At 48.2% G+C, this 18660-nt stretch overlaps 1 protein-coding gene across 8 annotated transcripts in view; it reads left to right on the forward strand.

The window, feature by feature from the left end:
- The window catches only part of Rbp6 (RNA-binding protein 6), an 805438-nt gene that overhangs the window by 465853 nt on the left and 320925 nt on the right, over window positions 1-18660 (forward strand). For all 8 annotated transcript variants that reach the window (XM_017901077.1, XM_017901076.1, XM_017901084.1 and 5 more), the window contains one exon: window positions 402-486. In XM_017901077.1, the coding sequence (XP_017756566.1) occupies window positions 402-486 (85 nt within the window). The remainder of the gene's footprint in view (window positions 1-401; window positions 487-18660) is intronic.

An 18660-nucleotide genomic window follows, 5' to 3' on the forward strand; every position in this document is an offset into this window, starting at 1 on the left:
CCTCTGCCACCCTCGCGGCTCCTACGTTCTCCACGGCAAACTATCTTTTAATATATCTGTATGTACACGGTGTCCCGCGCGAAATTTATGGCACCGGACGTCGGCCGATATTTGTTTCACTCGGGCGCACCACTTCGTCCCCGTTCCACCCCCGCGCGCTCCCCTTAAATCCCGTTCTCCGAGTTATATGTACGCCGCGTGTTCGCCAAGGAAAAAGAGTCGCTACGCGGGGCGAGATAATTTCGAGAATGCGATATCGCGAATTCTTTGCACCACCGATCGTACGGGACGTGGTATACGATCTGGTATACGGGATGCTGCGTCGTTGAGCGTCGACGTTGCTTCCCTTTGCTATAACAACGAGTGATATTTATGCATTGTGTGTCGTTTTCTGTTTGCAGGGGCTTCGGATTCATCACGTTCTCAGATCCCGCGAGTGTAGACAAAGTGCTGGCACAGGGTAACCACGAGTTAGACGGCAAGAAAGTAAGTACTTCGCAAAATTTTATTTATTTATCGTCCCGTGAAACCACGTATTTGTGGATGTTTATTGGGTTACATGCGAGATAAATCCCAGTGGCCAGAGCGCTGGAACTTTGAGAATTTATATCGTTTGCGGATGAAGGAATTAATTCTACATCCACGGAATACTTCAATATTTCATCTTAAACGCGTAAATACCGATACGATAGTGGCAGTACACCGATCTTATTCGACGTTCGTGGAAGAACGCGGAATAATTATGGCAGGCGGGGAGTCGTTAAAGCCGACCACGTCTTCGCGGTGGCATTCCGTTACGCACTAATTAGGGGATCGTTAGTTCACCGTAGGTAACGACCACTTAAGGTCATCGATGTCCATTGGCGAGGCAGGGAGACGCGTGGTGCAATAGCCGGGGACAGAAAAAGTGGTAATGAGAGTCAGCACCGGGGACAGGAGCGAGTGGAACGAAGGCTCATCGATCGTTCGCCGCACGAAGACACGAGAAAAATCGGTTCGCACGAGCGTCGCGATCGAATGTGTGTCGCGAAAGCAATTAACCGCCGCGGAGTTCTTGATCGAGATAATTGATACAGCACGGTCCGGGATAATTGATCGTGCTGATAGATAAATATTGCCCGTGTCTGGATTCCTGCGGCCGGCATTTGTCTCGGTCTGATGGCGCAAGAAATTGATTGGTTATTGGAGCTACGTTCCAGGGAACGCGGAGACGCTGGGTGCAAAGTGTACGTGGAAAGCAAATTTTCCTGCTTTCTGGGTGAAGAGCCACGAAGCAGAAAAAGATAGAGAGTCTGATCAACGGTGATAGTCGGCTAGTTTCTGAGTCTTTTTCTTTCCAATTAGTGGAAATGCGCAATTGTTTTTCGCAAAATTGCCGATTTTCCTATTAACCCTCTGCACTCGACGATTTTTTGGCTAGAGAAGAGTAGAAATTCAAAGATTCTCTACTAAAAAACTGACGATATTTTTTTGAGCAGTAAATAAAGAATCGTAGAATTATTTGATTTCGATACATCGCACACTGTTACATTACATTAAATTTGATATATTAGTTAGTATCGATCTTCTAAATTTTATGAAATGGTGACTGAAGCTCACCTCTCGAGTGCAAATGGTTAATTTTATAGGTTAGGATGTAATTTCAGAAAATTCAAAAATTTTGTGCACGTTATGTAGGTCGATAGTATTAAGAATCGTGTAAAATTCCGGCAAATTTCTATTTCGTATTGCCGTAGCTTTGATCTGCAGATTACGCGAACCGAATTGCCGAATTGGAGGAAAATTGCGATTAGAGTAACCACATTTTATAAGGCTTATCGGGGACGATATATCCGTCGGTCGAGTTACATTTTACGAGGCTCGGATGTTTCGGAAAATTCGTTCAAATTATCCGCCGCCATAATGCAATAACAATCCTGGCAGCACCGTGCAAATTACGAGTATTAATTCCCAGTAAATTCATAAGGACGCGCAATTATGCGCGATACATCGAACGATTGTAATATTCCGATTCGACGTCCGCCGTTGCGATTAAAACCAAAATTCCATTATCACGGCGCAATTATGCGTCTCCGTGACTGCATTTGGCACAGATATTCTGGACTCGGCGTTCCCGGACCGCCGCGAATTCGCGAACACCGTCAGCCCTTACGTACTCGCTTTCCACCCCCTCGAGCACCGGTTTCCCACGATTTCGGGAAACAGTGGGAACGGTCGGAACCCGATTGTCGAGATTCGCGGAGCAAGTGAGCCACGAGAGCCATCGTGTGGAGTCAAACGAATTCCGAGGATTCGCGGGGTACCGTGGTGAACAGAGTGAGGGTGCAGAGGGGGCAAACGAAAGGGAACGGGGTTGGTAACGGGCGTTTTCCACGGGCGAAACTTTCGGTGGGTCGTTTCACGCGCGCTTAGACAATTACCAGGGACGAATCAGGCAACGGCACGCGTCGTTGCGCCGCCGCATTGACCGGAACGATGCTTTTGGCAGAGATTAATCGTTCCGGCGCCGCGACGTGTCACCGTTTGGCAAATACGTTTCTGTCGCGGCCCGTGTCCGAGGAGACAATACACCGGGAATAATATCGTAAGGCGGCTAGCAGGAGTGGCGGGGATCAGAGGAAGGCGGACAGAGAGAAATAGTTGCGGACATTAGCTGTCCACAAGAGCATAAGTACGACGACCGCGCGGCCGCTTCCGTAAGTACTCCGAATACGTATTAACCGTGGCGCGGTGCCTGCGTTGCTCAGCCGGGGGTATATCCAGACTCACATAAATTTCGCGTAATTCGCTCGCCTAATGCAAATTGCGAGCGCGCTGCGCCGGAGTCTAACACCTCCTCGATAGTACACGAGCAACGAGATAGCGACGTGCACGGGGCCGACCCTGCCGCATCCTATTAAGGCTTCCGGCGTCCCTTCTCGCCTTTCCCAACAGCCAGTGTCTTTATCTCATGTCGCATCCGTTGCGTCCGTTTCTTTCTTGCGGTCTTCCTGCGTCGCTCCAGCTGCGTAATCGGCCTGCAACGAAACGCCAGGCAACTTGCCTTGACAAAATTGGTCGCGGAAGCTGCAACGCATTTTAGAGTGCGAGTAGTCTTCGATTCCTACCGCGTAAATAATAGGTGAAACGAGATATCTGGTCAATTTTTGGTGGGTCTGCAAACATCCTGTAATAAAATTCTGTACACGGACTACGAGATAACTTAATATATCAAAATTGGCAGGACGCGAGCGACCCCCGGTTTAGAAAATAAATACAGCATGTAGGGGTCCCTTCATGGGGTATACGATGTCTTCGTGTTGTTCCTCGAGTGCTACCGGTTGGTATCCCCCCTTTGGTCGATGTGCTATGATAGGGTAGCAGGTAGAAGAACGAAAGAAAAAGCAAGGGATGCATTTTGTCCTGGGCCTGCTAGTGGACTCATCAGTGAGGCTTTTCTAGCAAGCCCTGCCTTAGACGCGGACACTTTTGTAGCATAGGAACTTCTGTTTAAGAGAGAAAATCCTCGAACCTCCTTCAAGCAGGAATCCATCTATTGGCGAGGGTGAGAACGATGGTCGCTGCAAGCATAAATAATATAATATAGAGATTGGAAAACGTAACTCAAAACTTCGAATCCGAGATATCATTCCACCCCTAGTTCTGTCCCCCGTTCAACCGACAAATAGAATAACAAGAACGGATATTATCCGCGAAAGGAATTTTTACCCACACTCGATTTCCTTTTTCGCCAAGTCTCCGCTAATCTTGGATTTCAAATCTCGCGATCTCGAACGCGGATCTTACGCTCGTCCTCCATTCACACCCCATCTCATCGATTTGTCTTCTTTCACCTGCCCTTCCTCTCCCCCCCTTCACCGCGGCGGTTCGTCATTCTTCACGGTACAAGACGAAGCAAAAAGCAAAGGAGAAATGGGCGAGAGCGCGCGTCGCTCTCGTCCACTGACAAGCCTCGTCGCATTAATTAGCGGATCGTTCGTCTCCGGTCGCGTTAATGAACGCTCTCGTGTAATTCTGAAGAGGTGCTTGGCCCGCGTTGCGCGCGAGAGAAAATAAACGAAAGAAAGCGAAGGGAGGACAGAGGTGTTCGGGGGCGCGGACCGGAAGTCGCGACGACGTCGCTGCCATCGCGGATCCTCCGTTTCTGCCTGGGAGCGTGTCGACGCGCCGCATGAAATTCGTGGGGCCCCCGCCGAGGGGGGAAAGGGCTCGATCGCGCGGCTGCGAACCAGGCAGACACGCCGTTCGCGATTACCTACTTCGCTGACTTTCATCCGTTTTATATTTCACTCGAGGACACTTTCCCCGTTCGTTTCTTATTATCTTCGTCCCCGCGGTGCCGCTCCGTTCTCTCCCTGAATTATGAAAATGACGAAGTGCCGGCGCACTCCACCGCGATACGGGGAAATACGTAGCCGCGAGCAGACACCCGCTTTTTCCTGCAGCAAGAGCACCCCGGAACGCGAATGTCGTTTATGGCGGCCAGGATGAAATCGCCTGCTTTTTCCTACCGTTCTTTCCATGGGTTTCCGTCAACGAGTGATTAACTCGATTTTCGTAACGCGGGTATAGCGTTGTTCGTTTGGTAGATTGACTCCTTGTATCGTCAGTGTGTGTCGATATCAATGGAGTGAAATTAAACGCGTAATTTTTTGGGATTGACGGATAGCGATTTTTAAAGAATGAATTAAATGCGTATAGATTGATGTAGAGTTTCGATTCCAAGTGAAGATTGTGTTTTGGATCGAAGATTTGGGGTTGCGTATCGTGCGTGGGACGTGTGAGGTCTAACAAGGGTGCGAATCTTTCCTCCTTATTTATGCAAGAAAATTAGCTCACGACGATATTAGTCGAAAATGTCAATAAAATTGAATTTTCCAGTCAGATTCTATAGCATTGCAATGGCTATAGATGCAATTGGGGTACAATTATAATATTACTTTCATCTCTTTATCCTCCTCCCATAGCACATAGGATTTAAATCAAAATAATTCCTATAATATCGATTTATCTGGCTGAATATGTTTGTCGAGGAATGTCGTTTTCGCAAGTTTATCCGATAATTATTTGACTCGTTGTATTTTGAATTTCCTCTTTATTTAGCGACTCAATAGCTTTCGTGATTAACCCCCGCGACAAATGCTCGTTTCTTTGTGCGAGATTCGAAGCTTGCTACCAATATTCCATGGAAAAAAAGGATAATATTTCGACGTTGCAATCGAACCGTTTATTTCGCTCGGTTGGCGAATTAAACCGAGCCAGTGGACACCGAATGATAAACGATGATCCGTCGAATTATCACGGGCGAGCAGAAGAAGACACAGGAACGGCGCGGGTTTGGGAGAGATTTTTGTCGTCCGGTTTTAGGGGTGCGTGTCACCGGCAGACGGTCGGGACGTTTAATATTATCGAAAATCACCGGTGACGCACGCAAGAGCGATTTTGCGAATCGATGCACGCCACGCAACGTTCCTCTCTGTTTGTTCCGGGACACAATGATTTCGCAAGCTGCCGCGTAAGCACCCAGCACCCGCGGTGCCTACGCCCCCGTTCAGTATGGCCGTCGGATTGTGCTTAATCGGGGCCGCGATTCTGATTAAAAAAAAAAGAAAATGGGGAAAATAAAGCCGAAAAAATACACGGATCACACGTGTCGCGACCGCGCAGCCTCATTTGCCCTTCCGTTTTAATCCCGCCACAAGCATCGGCGATAGTTAAATCAATCGAAGAGCCGTGTACGCTCCACGCGAGAAACGCGGTTGTACGCGAAAACGACTCGGTGCGGAACAACTTTTATTTTCATTTTTTTATTTTTTTTTTTTCGGTTTTATTGATGATATTGCTTTTTCTTTTTGTTATTTAACGCGCGTGCGAAATATTCCGGGACATCCATCCGTCTCTGTCTACTTCCCCCCTCTCTCTCGCTCTCAGCATGGTAAATTTTTTTTTTTTTCTCTCTCGCAGGGTGCTTTTCACGGGGTACCACTTTCCATCGGCCCAATCGGAAATGCTATTTTTGAAAGTGCCCGACTCGCGTTCGACATTTTATCCCGACCAGTTCGTACTACCCGATAAACTACCAGCGAAGTCTGCCTATAATTTCGTTGTATTCTCACGTTTTCGTAACCAGTGACGTAACTACGTTAATATGTTTCTATCGAATTAAGACCGTGTACGGAAGAGTGTATTTTACGTGACAGAGAAATGGAACGAAATAGAATGTCGCTCGCGTTCGGCTCGGCGTGGAACCAGGTAAAGGTTTAAACACCAGAGATTGCACTGTCACGCAGGTCTCTCCGTAATGTACCGCCCCCCTCGTTCGAATATTAGTTTTCGTTGATATGCACGGCGAACGAATATTATAGGATAAAGGGGTCGTTTCGTTTTTCCCCCTTCTTTTACCCTTTTTCTATTTTAATCATCTTCGAGCCGGTTTCGCGATCCGAATATTCCGTGATATATGCGATACGCAATTAGATTTGTTACCCCGAAATGAGGTTCGAGGAAGGGACGCCAGGGCCGTACGAAGCGGGTGTGTGCATGCGTGGCGACACGTGTAGAGGTGTCACGGATGAACTCGTCCTCTCGTCCTGTCGCGAACAGTGTCACCTGTCATGTTCTTTTCGTGTCTCGCGATACTCAACGCGGGACGCGATTATTGGCCATATTATATTCCGCGCGCCGTGCAAAAAGTGCGACACGTTGATGTATTTCTCAAGTAGAATCGACAATTAGGACCAGATTCGCAGCTTGACAGTAAGTAGGAGCTTAAATTATACATATTTGAATCTAAAGATACTCCTTCCCTACGACTCTGGCGGTAAAATAAATTTGGAAATCGGTAGAATTGGAAACGTGGATTTTGGTGGAAGCGTGTAATATTCTCGGTATGAGCTTTCCGAATAGACTGGGTTTCTAGATCGAGGTCGAATTTTGACCCAAAGGACGCGAATATCGTGGAAGTCGTTCTAAGGACTCGACGATTGAAAAGGTCTGTCGATATTCTCCCCCGATCAGATTTTTACATTCGAGATATATTCGATTCTGCCAAGATTGTCGTAACAACGGAGTCCTTTATTCGAGAAATATCGCGTTCCGCGGATCATCGAGTGGAATTTTATTTACATGGAAGTTACATTTTAACGTAACCGGGAAGGTGGTAAGTCGAAGAAATTGGGGTGGAAATGTAAAAATTGGGTGTTTAACGAGAATCGATCGCGATAATGCGACGTCGATTCGCGAATGGGTGGTCACAGGTGTGAAAAGGGTGAAGGGTAAAGAGGGCGCGAAATTGTCAAAGCTCTTTAGAAATGTCTGCATGGCCCGCATTTCTGAATATCCGAATCGAAGTGTTCCAGAGGCGTGACACAGCGTTCACGGGGGTGGCCCCTGTCCTTCTTCCGCTTCTCCTGTTTCACGAATAAATGGCGTAGCGGAAAGAAGAATGAGGGTTTAACCCCTTTGACTCCATTTTCGCGTAAGGCCGCGCTGCGAAAGAGAGCATGGCGGAGGGACGAAGGAGAAAGCGAGATCGATAGGTGATGCATATACTCGCCTACGGTCGAAAGTACTCTCGATCAGTTCTCGTCGAGTTTCATCCATCGAGTACGTAGTCGCGCTCGCCGATGCGAAATTAACCGGTTCCTCGACTTTCGAGAAAATTCCACCTTGAATCACGTTGATTCGTGATTTAATACTTGCCTCGTGAAATGGCTGCGAGATCGTTTCCCAAGTTTTCTGGATCCCATTGAATTCAACATCCGCGTTGCAAAAGGGTAGAAGGATATTTGGTTATAGTTTAGGATGGCAACGAACAACAGTGTTATGGTAAAAATAGTAAGCATATTTCTCTCGACGAGTATTTCGAGTAATTTCATCGGAATCGGCGTGTGACGATGAAATTGATTTTTATGAAAATGACGGATAATCTGGACACGGTCCAGGAGCGTATGACGATTTCGAAGACACCACCCCTAACCGGTGACTACTGTTCTCGCCGAATGAACGGAGAACGGGTGTAGCGCGTTTTCGTTGGAGCGCGTTCTATCTCGCGTTGATACCCCTTAAATCCTTCACGTACACTTGGAGCATCCATTGCTGGTGGGTCGGAAAATGGTGAAAAATAAGCAGCGTCGCTCATCCACGGAATAATTTATTTGGAGAGCCCGAAGCCACTAAGCCCTGCGGAAATTGTCTGCAGTCCTTTACAAAACTCCAGCCACCCCTGATTCTTCTTCTCTCCCTTGAACCTCCGCCTCTCCTACGTCCTCGCCTCTCTCCTTCTCCTACCCCGTCACACTCCTGGCCCTCTGCGTTCTAGCGTACACTTCTGCGCGTTTCTTTCTTCTTTCCTCTCTCCTTCGTCGAGTGAGTCAACAATACGAGAAGCGTCCATTGTCGAATGCTTTTAAATTTGAAATACAAACCGTCTGCCTTACCCCTCGACTCTCTCTCTCTCTCTTCTTCGCGCACCACCCACCGCCACCTTTCTCCGCAACCTATCAACGTCATCGTGCATGCGCACCTTCTATCCAAAAGGCTTTCTCACTTGCATTTTTTCTCCGTTCTCGATTTCAAACTTTCCACGCGTCTCTCTCTCTCTCTCTCTCTCTCTCCCTCTTTCTTTTCCGCTCGCGCACTCGTTCCCTTTTCCCGTTTCCCTCTCGAGTCCCTTTGCAGTTCGTAGTTTCCAAGTTTTTGTCCTTTCCGTCCGTCCCCGGCCCTCTTTCCGCGTCCCGGCGTACTTCTGTTTTCGCCGAGCGAAACAGGAATTCCGGAAAATATTGTCGCGACGCGCGAACGGGAACGGGAACGCTTCGCCGATGGATCCGTTTCATCTCCGAATCGGACGAATGATTTAATCACCGCGACCAAGCTGCAAGCCCGTCTTCGGGTATAGTTTCCAACGGTTTCCACGTTTCTCCCCAAACGTTAGAATATCGGAATTACGAGTAACGCGGTCTCGAATCAAAAGTCAGGTTCTATCGAGATATCGAACATCCTGCTTTTCGGGTTTCTCCAATAGCTTCTCCGTGCTGGCAGGCCTAAACGGAAATGGCCCCGGTTCCAAGGCCGATTCGACATTCAACGCCGCAATCCGGCAAACAGATAAGACCAAGATCCCGGTAACCCGCCCAACGACACGCGAGGTGTAATTAAAACTTTGCCATAACAACGACCGCGATCTCGCACTCGCCGCTAATCTCTCGACAAACAGCAAAAACACGGTTCCAACAGCCGCAACAACAAGCGGAACAACGGGCGCAAGCGTTTTAACGAACCGGTCCGAAAATCTTGCACGACTCGCCCCGTTGAACGATACATTCGCTGCGGAATGATCTCGTTAATCCCCGCCAGCGGATCCCGAAGATATATTCCCCGGCCTTTCGAGCAACTTCCGCTTATCACGGCCGCGAATTAAACTGCGAAACAGAGGCTCCGTAGCATCTGTTGCTAGCGCGATTTAATTCGTTCCCTCCGCGCGTTCCGCGGCCGGCATTGTACCAGCGTTGTAATCACAGCGAAAACAAGTCAAAACTAGGACGGCCGGTATCTCGCCGCTGTGCGGAATGAAATTACGGAAAAATTGGCATGCATACGCGCAGTTAGGAGCTACGAGATCGCCGCCGGCCTGCATGATTTACTCTAATTGTTAAGCATCAGTTTGTTCGAGAAGTCTCATTTACATCCAACTTGAAACTCGTTGTTGCGCTCTTCCCTTCCATATTTTTCCACCCTCGGTCCATTTTTATTATTCCCCTCCTTCTCCTTCTGCTCTATCCTTCCCTTTTCTCTTTTTTTTTTTCATTCTCGTTGCTTCCACCGGTTCGTGTACGTGGCAGTTTTACGACGGAAACCGCGCGGAGATACGGCGAGTACGGATATACGCGCGTACGCGACGCGGCGGCGTTTTCTTTAACGCGTGGAGGATGCATGGGAAGGACGAGCGAACTAAATCAAAAGAGGGTCGTCGCGTTTTACGACCGTTTATAAGCTCGCCGAGTTATCTTCTTTCTCCCAAGGCCCCGCCGTGTTCCCCGAATTCCGGCGACGATTTATCCTTGTATTTACCGATATCGAACTGGAATTTTTCATCGCGGAACCGACGCCGTCGGTAGGCGCCACGCGTCCTGCCGCCCGTAACGAACCGCGCCGGAATTACAATTTCAGCCGACGTCGCTTCCATTAGTCCACGGTGTAAATCATTTTTTCCCCTAATGCGCTTAAAAATTCGGCCGAAATATCGGCGCATGAATATTTCATGCTCGCTCGGATCTGATAACGGTAGCGCGAAGATTTTTCATTACGTTGTAACCAGCTCGTTCACCGATTTTCGAGAAAATTCGCAAATCCTGGCAAAAGCGGTTGAAACGGTTAGGGTAGATTGGCTATAGCGCGACCGGTTTGATTGTTTCGAAAAAGAAACGTAAAGGATCGTCGCTGTTTTATGGAGGATCTGCGTTTCGTTGGAAGTGTTCCGTGTCACGTGGGTTATCGTGGGTAGTTGACAGCAATGACACTTTGGAGGATCGCGAGAGTTGGGCGATGGGAGGAAGCGTTATAGTTCAGTTGCTCCGCTACGCAGCTGACGCGAATAGCTAATCGTTAGGAAACCATAAACCAGTCGAAATTTAAAATTTCTCCGCCATTCCTCTTTTACTAGTTCCTAGCATCTCCCTAGTTCTCAGACTTCTGCCAAACCCCTTTTTCTTTCTCCGAGAATTTCGTCACGGCCCAATCATCCCTCTCTGTGACTTAAATCGTCTTAAATATTTTATTTCGAACTCCCTGGTCTGACTTTTCATCGATCTATCGTGAAAACTCGCGTAGTCGGCACGGAACGAGTAAAGGTAAACGTGGAAACGATATTCGCTCGTTTAAATGGCGAATGTTTTCCGTAATTAGGGAACGAGAGCGAAATTCGTGACCGTGTTTCGCGGACGTAAGTCAACGTCGGAGAGATTTTCGGCGATATCTGGTAACTGACACGAAATAAAGCGAACCATCCCCGGGTGGGCTTGGATACCTTTCCCTCTGATATCCGGCATCGAGGAAACACGATACCCTTAATAGCGCGTAACATCAACAGGAACTTTTCCGACCAATTCCTTTCCTCGTCAAGGAGTAAACTGTCACTGTCAGTTGGGCAGTCGAAATGGGAAACTCGCCGGGAAACTTACCCTTAGTTATAAATCACATCGAGACAGGGGCTTAAATATTCTACGACGAAACTTTTGCTTTCCTCCGAACTATCTGTCGACGGATGCAGCCGCTTCGACGCTGGCTCGATCGCTCGAACCAAGCATCGCGAATGAACCTGGTCCCTTTTAAAATTTAACGAGTACTCGCGCTTTATGCGACTCGTCTAATTAAACTTCCCACCGAATTATCCGGATCTTTGGTTTAGTCGCTTTCGTCGACCGATCGTAAACGAGCAATCTTGATCGAGTTCCAATCGAGGTTGGAATATTAATCTAGTAACAGCGATCGCTGCTGAAACGAATAAATAGGATAAAACTGAACGTTCGTTAAATTCGGATTAATTGGCCGGAAATATTATATAAAAGCAATAGAAAGGAAAAAAGAATCAGAAAAATATTTAATAAGTAATAAGTAAGGATTAAAACTTCAGTCATCTAAATCAACCTAGTTCATCGAACCAGAGGTTCCAACGTGAAGCTTTGTCATCCCACGTCGATCTCGATTATACGGTCACGATATACACTCGTGTGTTGTAATTTAATTCAGGCTGGACGGGGCAAAACGCGAGAAGAAAGTCGCTGTAAAAATAATCGTTATGAACACGTTAAATCGCGGGAAAACATCGTTACGGTCGACCAGTGAATCGCAACGGTATAAATGTCAGGCTGTCGGGTGGCCTTTCGTTTTTACGAGTGCATAAATAAAAAGCGGCTGCTAGATAAGCGATAATCTAGCGGGCTAGATAACGCCGCGGCCGTTATTAATGATCAGCCGTTCGACGGATAGCGTTAAAATTTAAGCCCGCCACGACACCGGAATAATACGCTTGGTGATCCGGACGGGCAGAAGTTTGACGATATTTTCATGACGCACGTCGCTGGACCACGCGCGCGGATAGAGTTTGCACGCTGCGCATAGTATATGGCGACGTATCATGAGTGTAAAATACCGCGTACACGTTGTAGGCAGCAGGTACCTGCCCTACCGGTGCATGAAATATAAATAATTAGTATGATATATAAGCCGCCTGCGGCCGGGTGTGCGCGCCGCGATATATCGACGTGACCCACGGCTTTATTTCGAGACCGGCCACATTTTATCCGCTAAATTAGCTTTTCAGCCGGCGATTTATGTCACCCGCTTCGGGAAAATTGCTGCCAAAATAGATAACTTCGCCGCGCTTTAAGCTGAAAAATCTGAAGAAAATGGCACCGAATCTCGGCCACTGTCGAGAATATAAAACCTCGTTTATAAAACGTGTACCGCGGACTCTGATTTCGTTCATTGTTCGCACGTGTTGTTAACTCCCTTGGATATTTTATGTCCTCGCGCTGTAACCTTTTATTTTCAACTCGAACGCAAGAGGGGATGATTTTCTTTTTCCGTCTCTCTCTCTCTCTCTCTCTCTCTCCTTTCTTTTTAGGCTATTATTATCGTGCCCGTGCCGCTCGTTTTCTCTTTGACGAAATACATTTATCTTACGGCAGTTCCGCAGGAGCGGGTGACGCGTAAAAGTTTGCAGCGAGGCTTTGGGAAAACAAAGGGGTAAATTAGTCGCGTGAGAAAAAATCAAGACGCGTATGCTGGTCCATTCAAAGTAGACGGGAGGGAAAGTGGTATCACGTTTCGGTTTCACACACGAGCCCTTAAAAGCACACTCGGTGGCTGGCTTTTCCCTTGCAATAATTCACAAACGCTTCTTCCTCTTTGCCCTTTTATTCCGTTGGAACAGCCAACTTTGCGGGCAGAAACTGCATTTAAATTTTCTCCTCTCGCTGTCTTCGCTCCCTCCACCAGACCCTACTAATTACCCTACGCCCCTGTTTAACACCCCCGCGTGTCTCGAACGTCGAACGGCCACACCGGCTCGGCGTGTTCCCTGTTCGCAGGACGAAACGAGCCGTATCGATTGATCAGAATTCTATCCCCTGCGAAAATAGACTAGACGCAGGATTCGCGCGAGCCGGCTCGGTAAAAATAACCAACGCAATTGTGTCGGAAATGAAATGGAAGGGAACAATTAAATCACATTGTTCCTTTCAGCGGCGCATATTCGGCGGAAGCATGGCGTAAAAAGTGCATAGAGAGCCGGTCTGGTCAGTTTTTACGATACAAGTGGAAAAAAGGATAACGACGAGGAGACAGATAGCGCGCCACTCACTGGCACACGCTGCATCCCCATCGCAAAACCCCAACCCCTCGCTCCTCCGCCTCCGCGACCGCTTCGTCCCTCGTGCTTTCGCTAACTCTCGGTCCCTTCAACTCGCCTCATAGAGCCACATTCTCGAGCGATCCATTTCCAGATTAAACACGCGTAAAACTCCACTCTCTGGTGCGGTACACACAAGAAACTCCGTCCCGTTCTGTCCCACGGCACGCCTCTATGTCCGTCCCGCGCTACACCCCCTCTAGCATCCCCTCCTACGGGAATACGTGGGGTCTTATCTATCCCGTTTTGCGCATGAGTGCCAGGGGTGGGAGAGACGGGCATCGGAAAAAGAGGTACGTTTTCGTCCACGGTACGGGTTCGTTCAAAAACTCGTTCAGGAAAATCTGTCACTCGAAGAAGCGAGGTTTTTCCTCTTCGTTTTTCCTTCCCTTCCGAGTGGCCCATTTTGGACACGCGACGAAAGGCGCCACCCTCTTTTACCAGCACGAGAAGAGAGAGGCCCGTGTTTCATAATAAATCAAGTATCGTCGTGGGTCGGAGATAAGGGAGGCTCTTTGTTTCGGACGGCTGATGTACCGTGTCCCACCCTCGCAGGATGGAAATAGGAAAAAGATAAGCTCGGAATCGGAAGGAGCCGTGTCGCGGAGACATTTTTGCTGGTCCCACTTGAGCGAGATTTGATTGGAGAACAGTTTATTATTCGACGTGCTTCGCAGGCTGGCGAAAAATTACTCTTGTATTAAATGCTGGGTAAAAGATTTGGAAATTTTCAAGAAAATCGTCTGGAAGGAAGTTTCGTTTCTCGTTTCTCGCGATATTTATGACAACGGGAAACAAATCACAGGTGGAAGAGGACACGAGGAACGTCGGCTGGGGAATCAATTTCGCAGCGTATACACTTAAACAACGTTCCATTACGGACGAGGCGCAATGATCGAGGCAGGAATCGAACAGCGTGTACACGTTCCCACGGAGTAAGTAGTTAGGGACTTCGGAATCAGCCGGTGGTCCGGCACTACGCTGGGAACCCGGAAGCGTGTTGTCGATTATCGAAGTCGAAGCCTTCCAGGTAATTGCATAGTTCGTTTTCTTGTCCCTAGCCGTGTTATTGGAAACACTTAAGCCGATAAGACGTTGCGAACGTTGCCGAAGATCCGTGGAGATTTTCATAAATTAGACCGTGATGGCGGCGCGGTTTACCCTGGATCCTGGCCGAAAATGAAAGTGACCCTGAACTCGCGCAGACGGGGAGCACGTTGATGGGGCGCAGGGGCCATTTCGCCGTCGTTCCCGCGAAACGTCTACGGAACGGAATAGAATGAAATAGGAATACGCGTAAAGGGAAAGAGAGTTGGAGGAAGGACATTGTTATTCTGGCCGCTTAAATAATTCATAAGCAATATCACACCGTTGCCGCGGTCACGTCTCGGCTTCCCTCCTGATTGGCTCGAATTTACGAGCCATTGTCGCCTGATTGGCCGCGCTTGTGCGACGGATGGTGGTTTCGTAAAGAAAAGCACTTTATCGCCTGAAAGCATCGACGTGCCAGCCGAGCAGCGGTCCATGCATGAAAAGGACGAAGAAAGGGAAAGGAAGGGCGAGAAAAAGAGGGAACGAAACGCTTGCGGTAATTTCTCCAAGGTAGTCCCGCTCTGTCTCTCTCGCACCTCTGGCTGTCCCTCTTCGTCCTACGCCAACGGGACTACCCGCTTTCACTTCGATTTAACTTTGTCAAATTCCTTCGTTCCGCTCGCACAGAACGTACCTTCGAGCATCCTGCGAGGCGCGAACAAAGCGAAGGCAAATTGAGTCCTGTTTCTTCCTTCGTTTTACCGTTGCCACGCTGTTACCGGCCTGGATGATTCTTTTCAAAATTCGCCGCGCCTGCAGCGCGAGTTTAATATCTTTAAACAGTTCTGTATAAGTAAAGTATTTTAAGCCGAGTATTTTCCCCCGCCTTTTTTCCTCTTTTTACGACGACATTCCCCGAGCTTCTTATTGCAAAAAATTTCCACTACGCCACCGTCGCGAAACCTAGAGCCTTTTTCGACTCGACTCTACAGTTCCACGCGCGTCGATCTCATCGCGTATTCGTATTACTCTCTCCGCGCGAATTGCCGAATTTGCAGAAGCTCGTGCTACTAATTTTCCCAAATCCGGAAATAATATTTAATCGATCCCGGGGCAAGGGAAATTACACCGTCAGCGACGCAATTGGCGCACGTGGAATTTCGTCGCGTCACCATCCGCCATATTTTACCATAATTGATCTTCGCCACCCGGAGCGGGGGCCAGTTGGCCGCAGAATCCGTCGCAACTATTCGACAAGTTGACGATTCAGATGGGTGCCGCTTCTTCCGCGAGGGGGCTCGCGAGTTCGTGAAGGGATATTATGCCCGACACACTCTCCCGCAAGCTGCAATTTCAGTTCGGTCTGCTGGACCTCGTTGTCCGTGACACTTTGACGCAACTACGGACAGAGAGAACGGTGTCCAGAGGGCGCTTGTGCAAGGCAGTTATGAGTTGCTTAATTGTTTTGTCACTGTTCGTCCCTCCTCATCGTCCCGTTCGTTCGTCGTTCTCGTCTTCCTTGTCACTGTTGCCGTGCTGCTGCTGCTGCTGCTGCTGCTGCTGCTGCTGCTGCTGGTCGCAGCAGAGAAAGCCTCCTTTCTCTCTCCCTCTCCCTCTGTTGCCTCTGTTACGTCCTGGCAGTCCTGTCGTAGAGTTCCACGAATGCTCGGCATCGTTTCCGGAATAGTACTGGCTTACCCCTTGACAAGTTATCTGTGGGATTCTAACGTTAGCAAAATCGATACCGGGACACCATTGTTTGCCTACGGAGATTCGCCGGATGGACCGCAAGGAATAACTGTTGCTTAAGTTATTCACACGCCGAGGGAAATCAATTCGATGCTGTCCCTCTCGTCACCGGCTTCCTTTTTCGCTTTTCCCGTTGGCAGATGCATATTTATGAAGCGTCCCGAACACGTCGAAAGGCGGGGTCCGACCGGCGGACTCGGTAATACGTTTTCGCGCGAAGAGAAAAGGGTAGGGACGAAGGAAAAGGGACCCAGTCCGTACACTTGCTTGGATTTACAGATATTTCCACTTTTTCCTTCCCCAACGCTGTTTCTAAAGCCATTGCAATACTATCGATTTAAAACGGTTAGGTTGTTCGCTCGATCCTCGTCCCCGAATCGCTCGGTAGGCGGATGATCGTCGCGGAAATTCGCGAATTTTTACCTTCCCCAAATTTGATCTAGTAACTTAAAATCGGAGAAACATTTTTCGATCTACGGATTCCTAACTTTTTATAGCCATTTTACGCGACCGACCTATGAAAGTCTGTTCCGCTTCTCCGAGTAGAGTGGCTGGTGGTTGTTTTAAACAGAACACGGAATTGCTCTCTGCGATATTTTTAAACATTAACAGCGGAGCCTATAAAAGCTCGAGACGTCATGCGAAAGGTTAAACGTTCTACTTTCAACGCGCGGAAAATTTTTAAACAAAAAGCGAACTTTGTTCTTAAACATGGCGATCGTTATCCGGGAAAATTGCGGGAGGCAAATCCATCCGCGCGGACGATAATTAAGTTGCTCGACCCTTTAGTTCGCTGCTGAAAAAAATTTCCTTCTGCTGCTCCACCTACTGCGAGTTCTCCTTACATAAATGTAAATACCAACTGGCATTTGCATGTTCCGCGGTAAACTTATTATTACCTTGCCGCATAAACACATCACACGTATCGTTGTTCGATACGCCCACGGGCAGCGGATTCTTTTTTCAGGAAATTAAGAGACGCCTAACTTGATTTACGAGCGATCAGATAATTTTCAGAACCCCGTGAAATTCTTCGTAACGTTGCTCGAACGAGGTCGCAGCTGGGCTATAAGAAAATTGTTCGCCCCCCCTTTTAAATTATTACTTTCGAGCGTGTTATCCAAACGGGCTATCGACGGCGAGAATTGACAGGCGTTTTCAGAACCTCGCTGTTCCAGTCAGCGAACAAACGTTAGCCGAGCATCCTCGAATTCGAAACCCGTTTAATCTCGGTACCACGGACCGATCGACAGGGGGGCGGAGGAAAAACACGCGGGGGGCTAGGAAACGCTGTCGCGGCAAAACGAGCGTGACGTTAATTAGTAACTCGTAGTATCCGCTTTAATGGCGGCGTGCAAACGAAGTCGGAGCTCTGAAATCCAGGCAAGAATAACGAGAGAGCCGCGGAGAAAGGAGTAAGGGTTGCGCAACAGCGAGGTCGCCGCGACGGGGTGGAATATTAGGGGTTTCATTAAGTCGACGCGGAGACTAGAATAAAGGGTGAAGCGGAGGGCAAGAAGCGAGGAAAGAATCTTGGGAATTCGAGATTTCGAAATCCCGTAAGTGGAAGCCAACTTTATGAATGCTCCCGCCTCGAAATCGAGGCTTTTCATTGCTCCTTAGGAACGATTGCTTTATTTGTCACGAGACGAGAGAGATGGGCAGATAGAGAGAGAGAAAGAGAGAGAGAGGGGGGGGGAGTACGGATCAATCGCTACTTGGAGGATGGCTTTTAATCAAACTTTAATCCGAGGACCTGGCCACGACGACCATCCATTCCGAGCAGTGTCGTCGATTTTATATCGCGAGCCACCGATACGCGTCTCCGCGAACGCTTTAATCACCGAATCGTTGGTCGGATAATACGCCCCGCGAGATGTTTGCTTACCTTCCGTCCCATCGGATGGAAAATCTGTGCATCAGCTCGGGCCAGTGTTCCCTATGCGCCGAAACCCCCGAATTTACTGCGAAAGGATTTGATAGGTCTCGTAAGAGCGCAATAAAATGTGGAACACCCCGAGTTGTATATGTACTCTTGAAAATTGAAGTGATTTTGGCCTTTAAATTTAAGAGGGCTGTTTGGAAGGTTCGATCGGCTCCGTGGATTTCCAGGCCATTTGCAATTTATTTTGACTTTGCCAACGGCTGAACGGTTAACGCGAAGATCGGTATCGAGAATCTATTCTAGTAAATTCTCTACTACGAGCACTCTTGAAATAAGGCAGAGACGATCTTTCGCGTTGGACGTGAAATAATTCTCTTTCTTAAATGTCTCGTGAACTTGTCTTCAAAATTTCCTCGTTTCGCGAAATTTCAAATACATTTCTAATTATCCGAGAAATTTTCGTTTATTTATTAACCCTTTGCACTCGACGATTTTTTGGCTAGGGAAGAGTAGAAAATCAAAGATTCGCTACTAAAAAACTGACGATACCTTTTTGAGGAGTAAACAAAGAATTGTATAATAA

The sequence above is a fragment of the Eufriesea mexicana genome, unplaced genomic scaffold, assembly GCF_001483705.2.
Source record: "Eufriesea mexicana isolate 0111107269 unplaced genomic scaffold, ASM148370v2 scaffold1385, whole genome shotgun sequence".
Taxonomy (NCBI): Eukaryota; Metazoa; Arthropoda; class Insecta; order Hymenoptera; family Apidae; genus Eufriesea; species Eufriesea mexicana.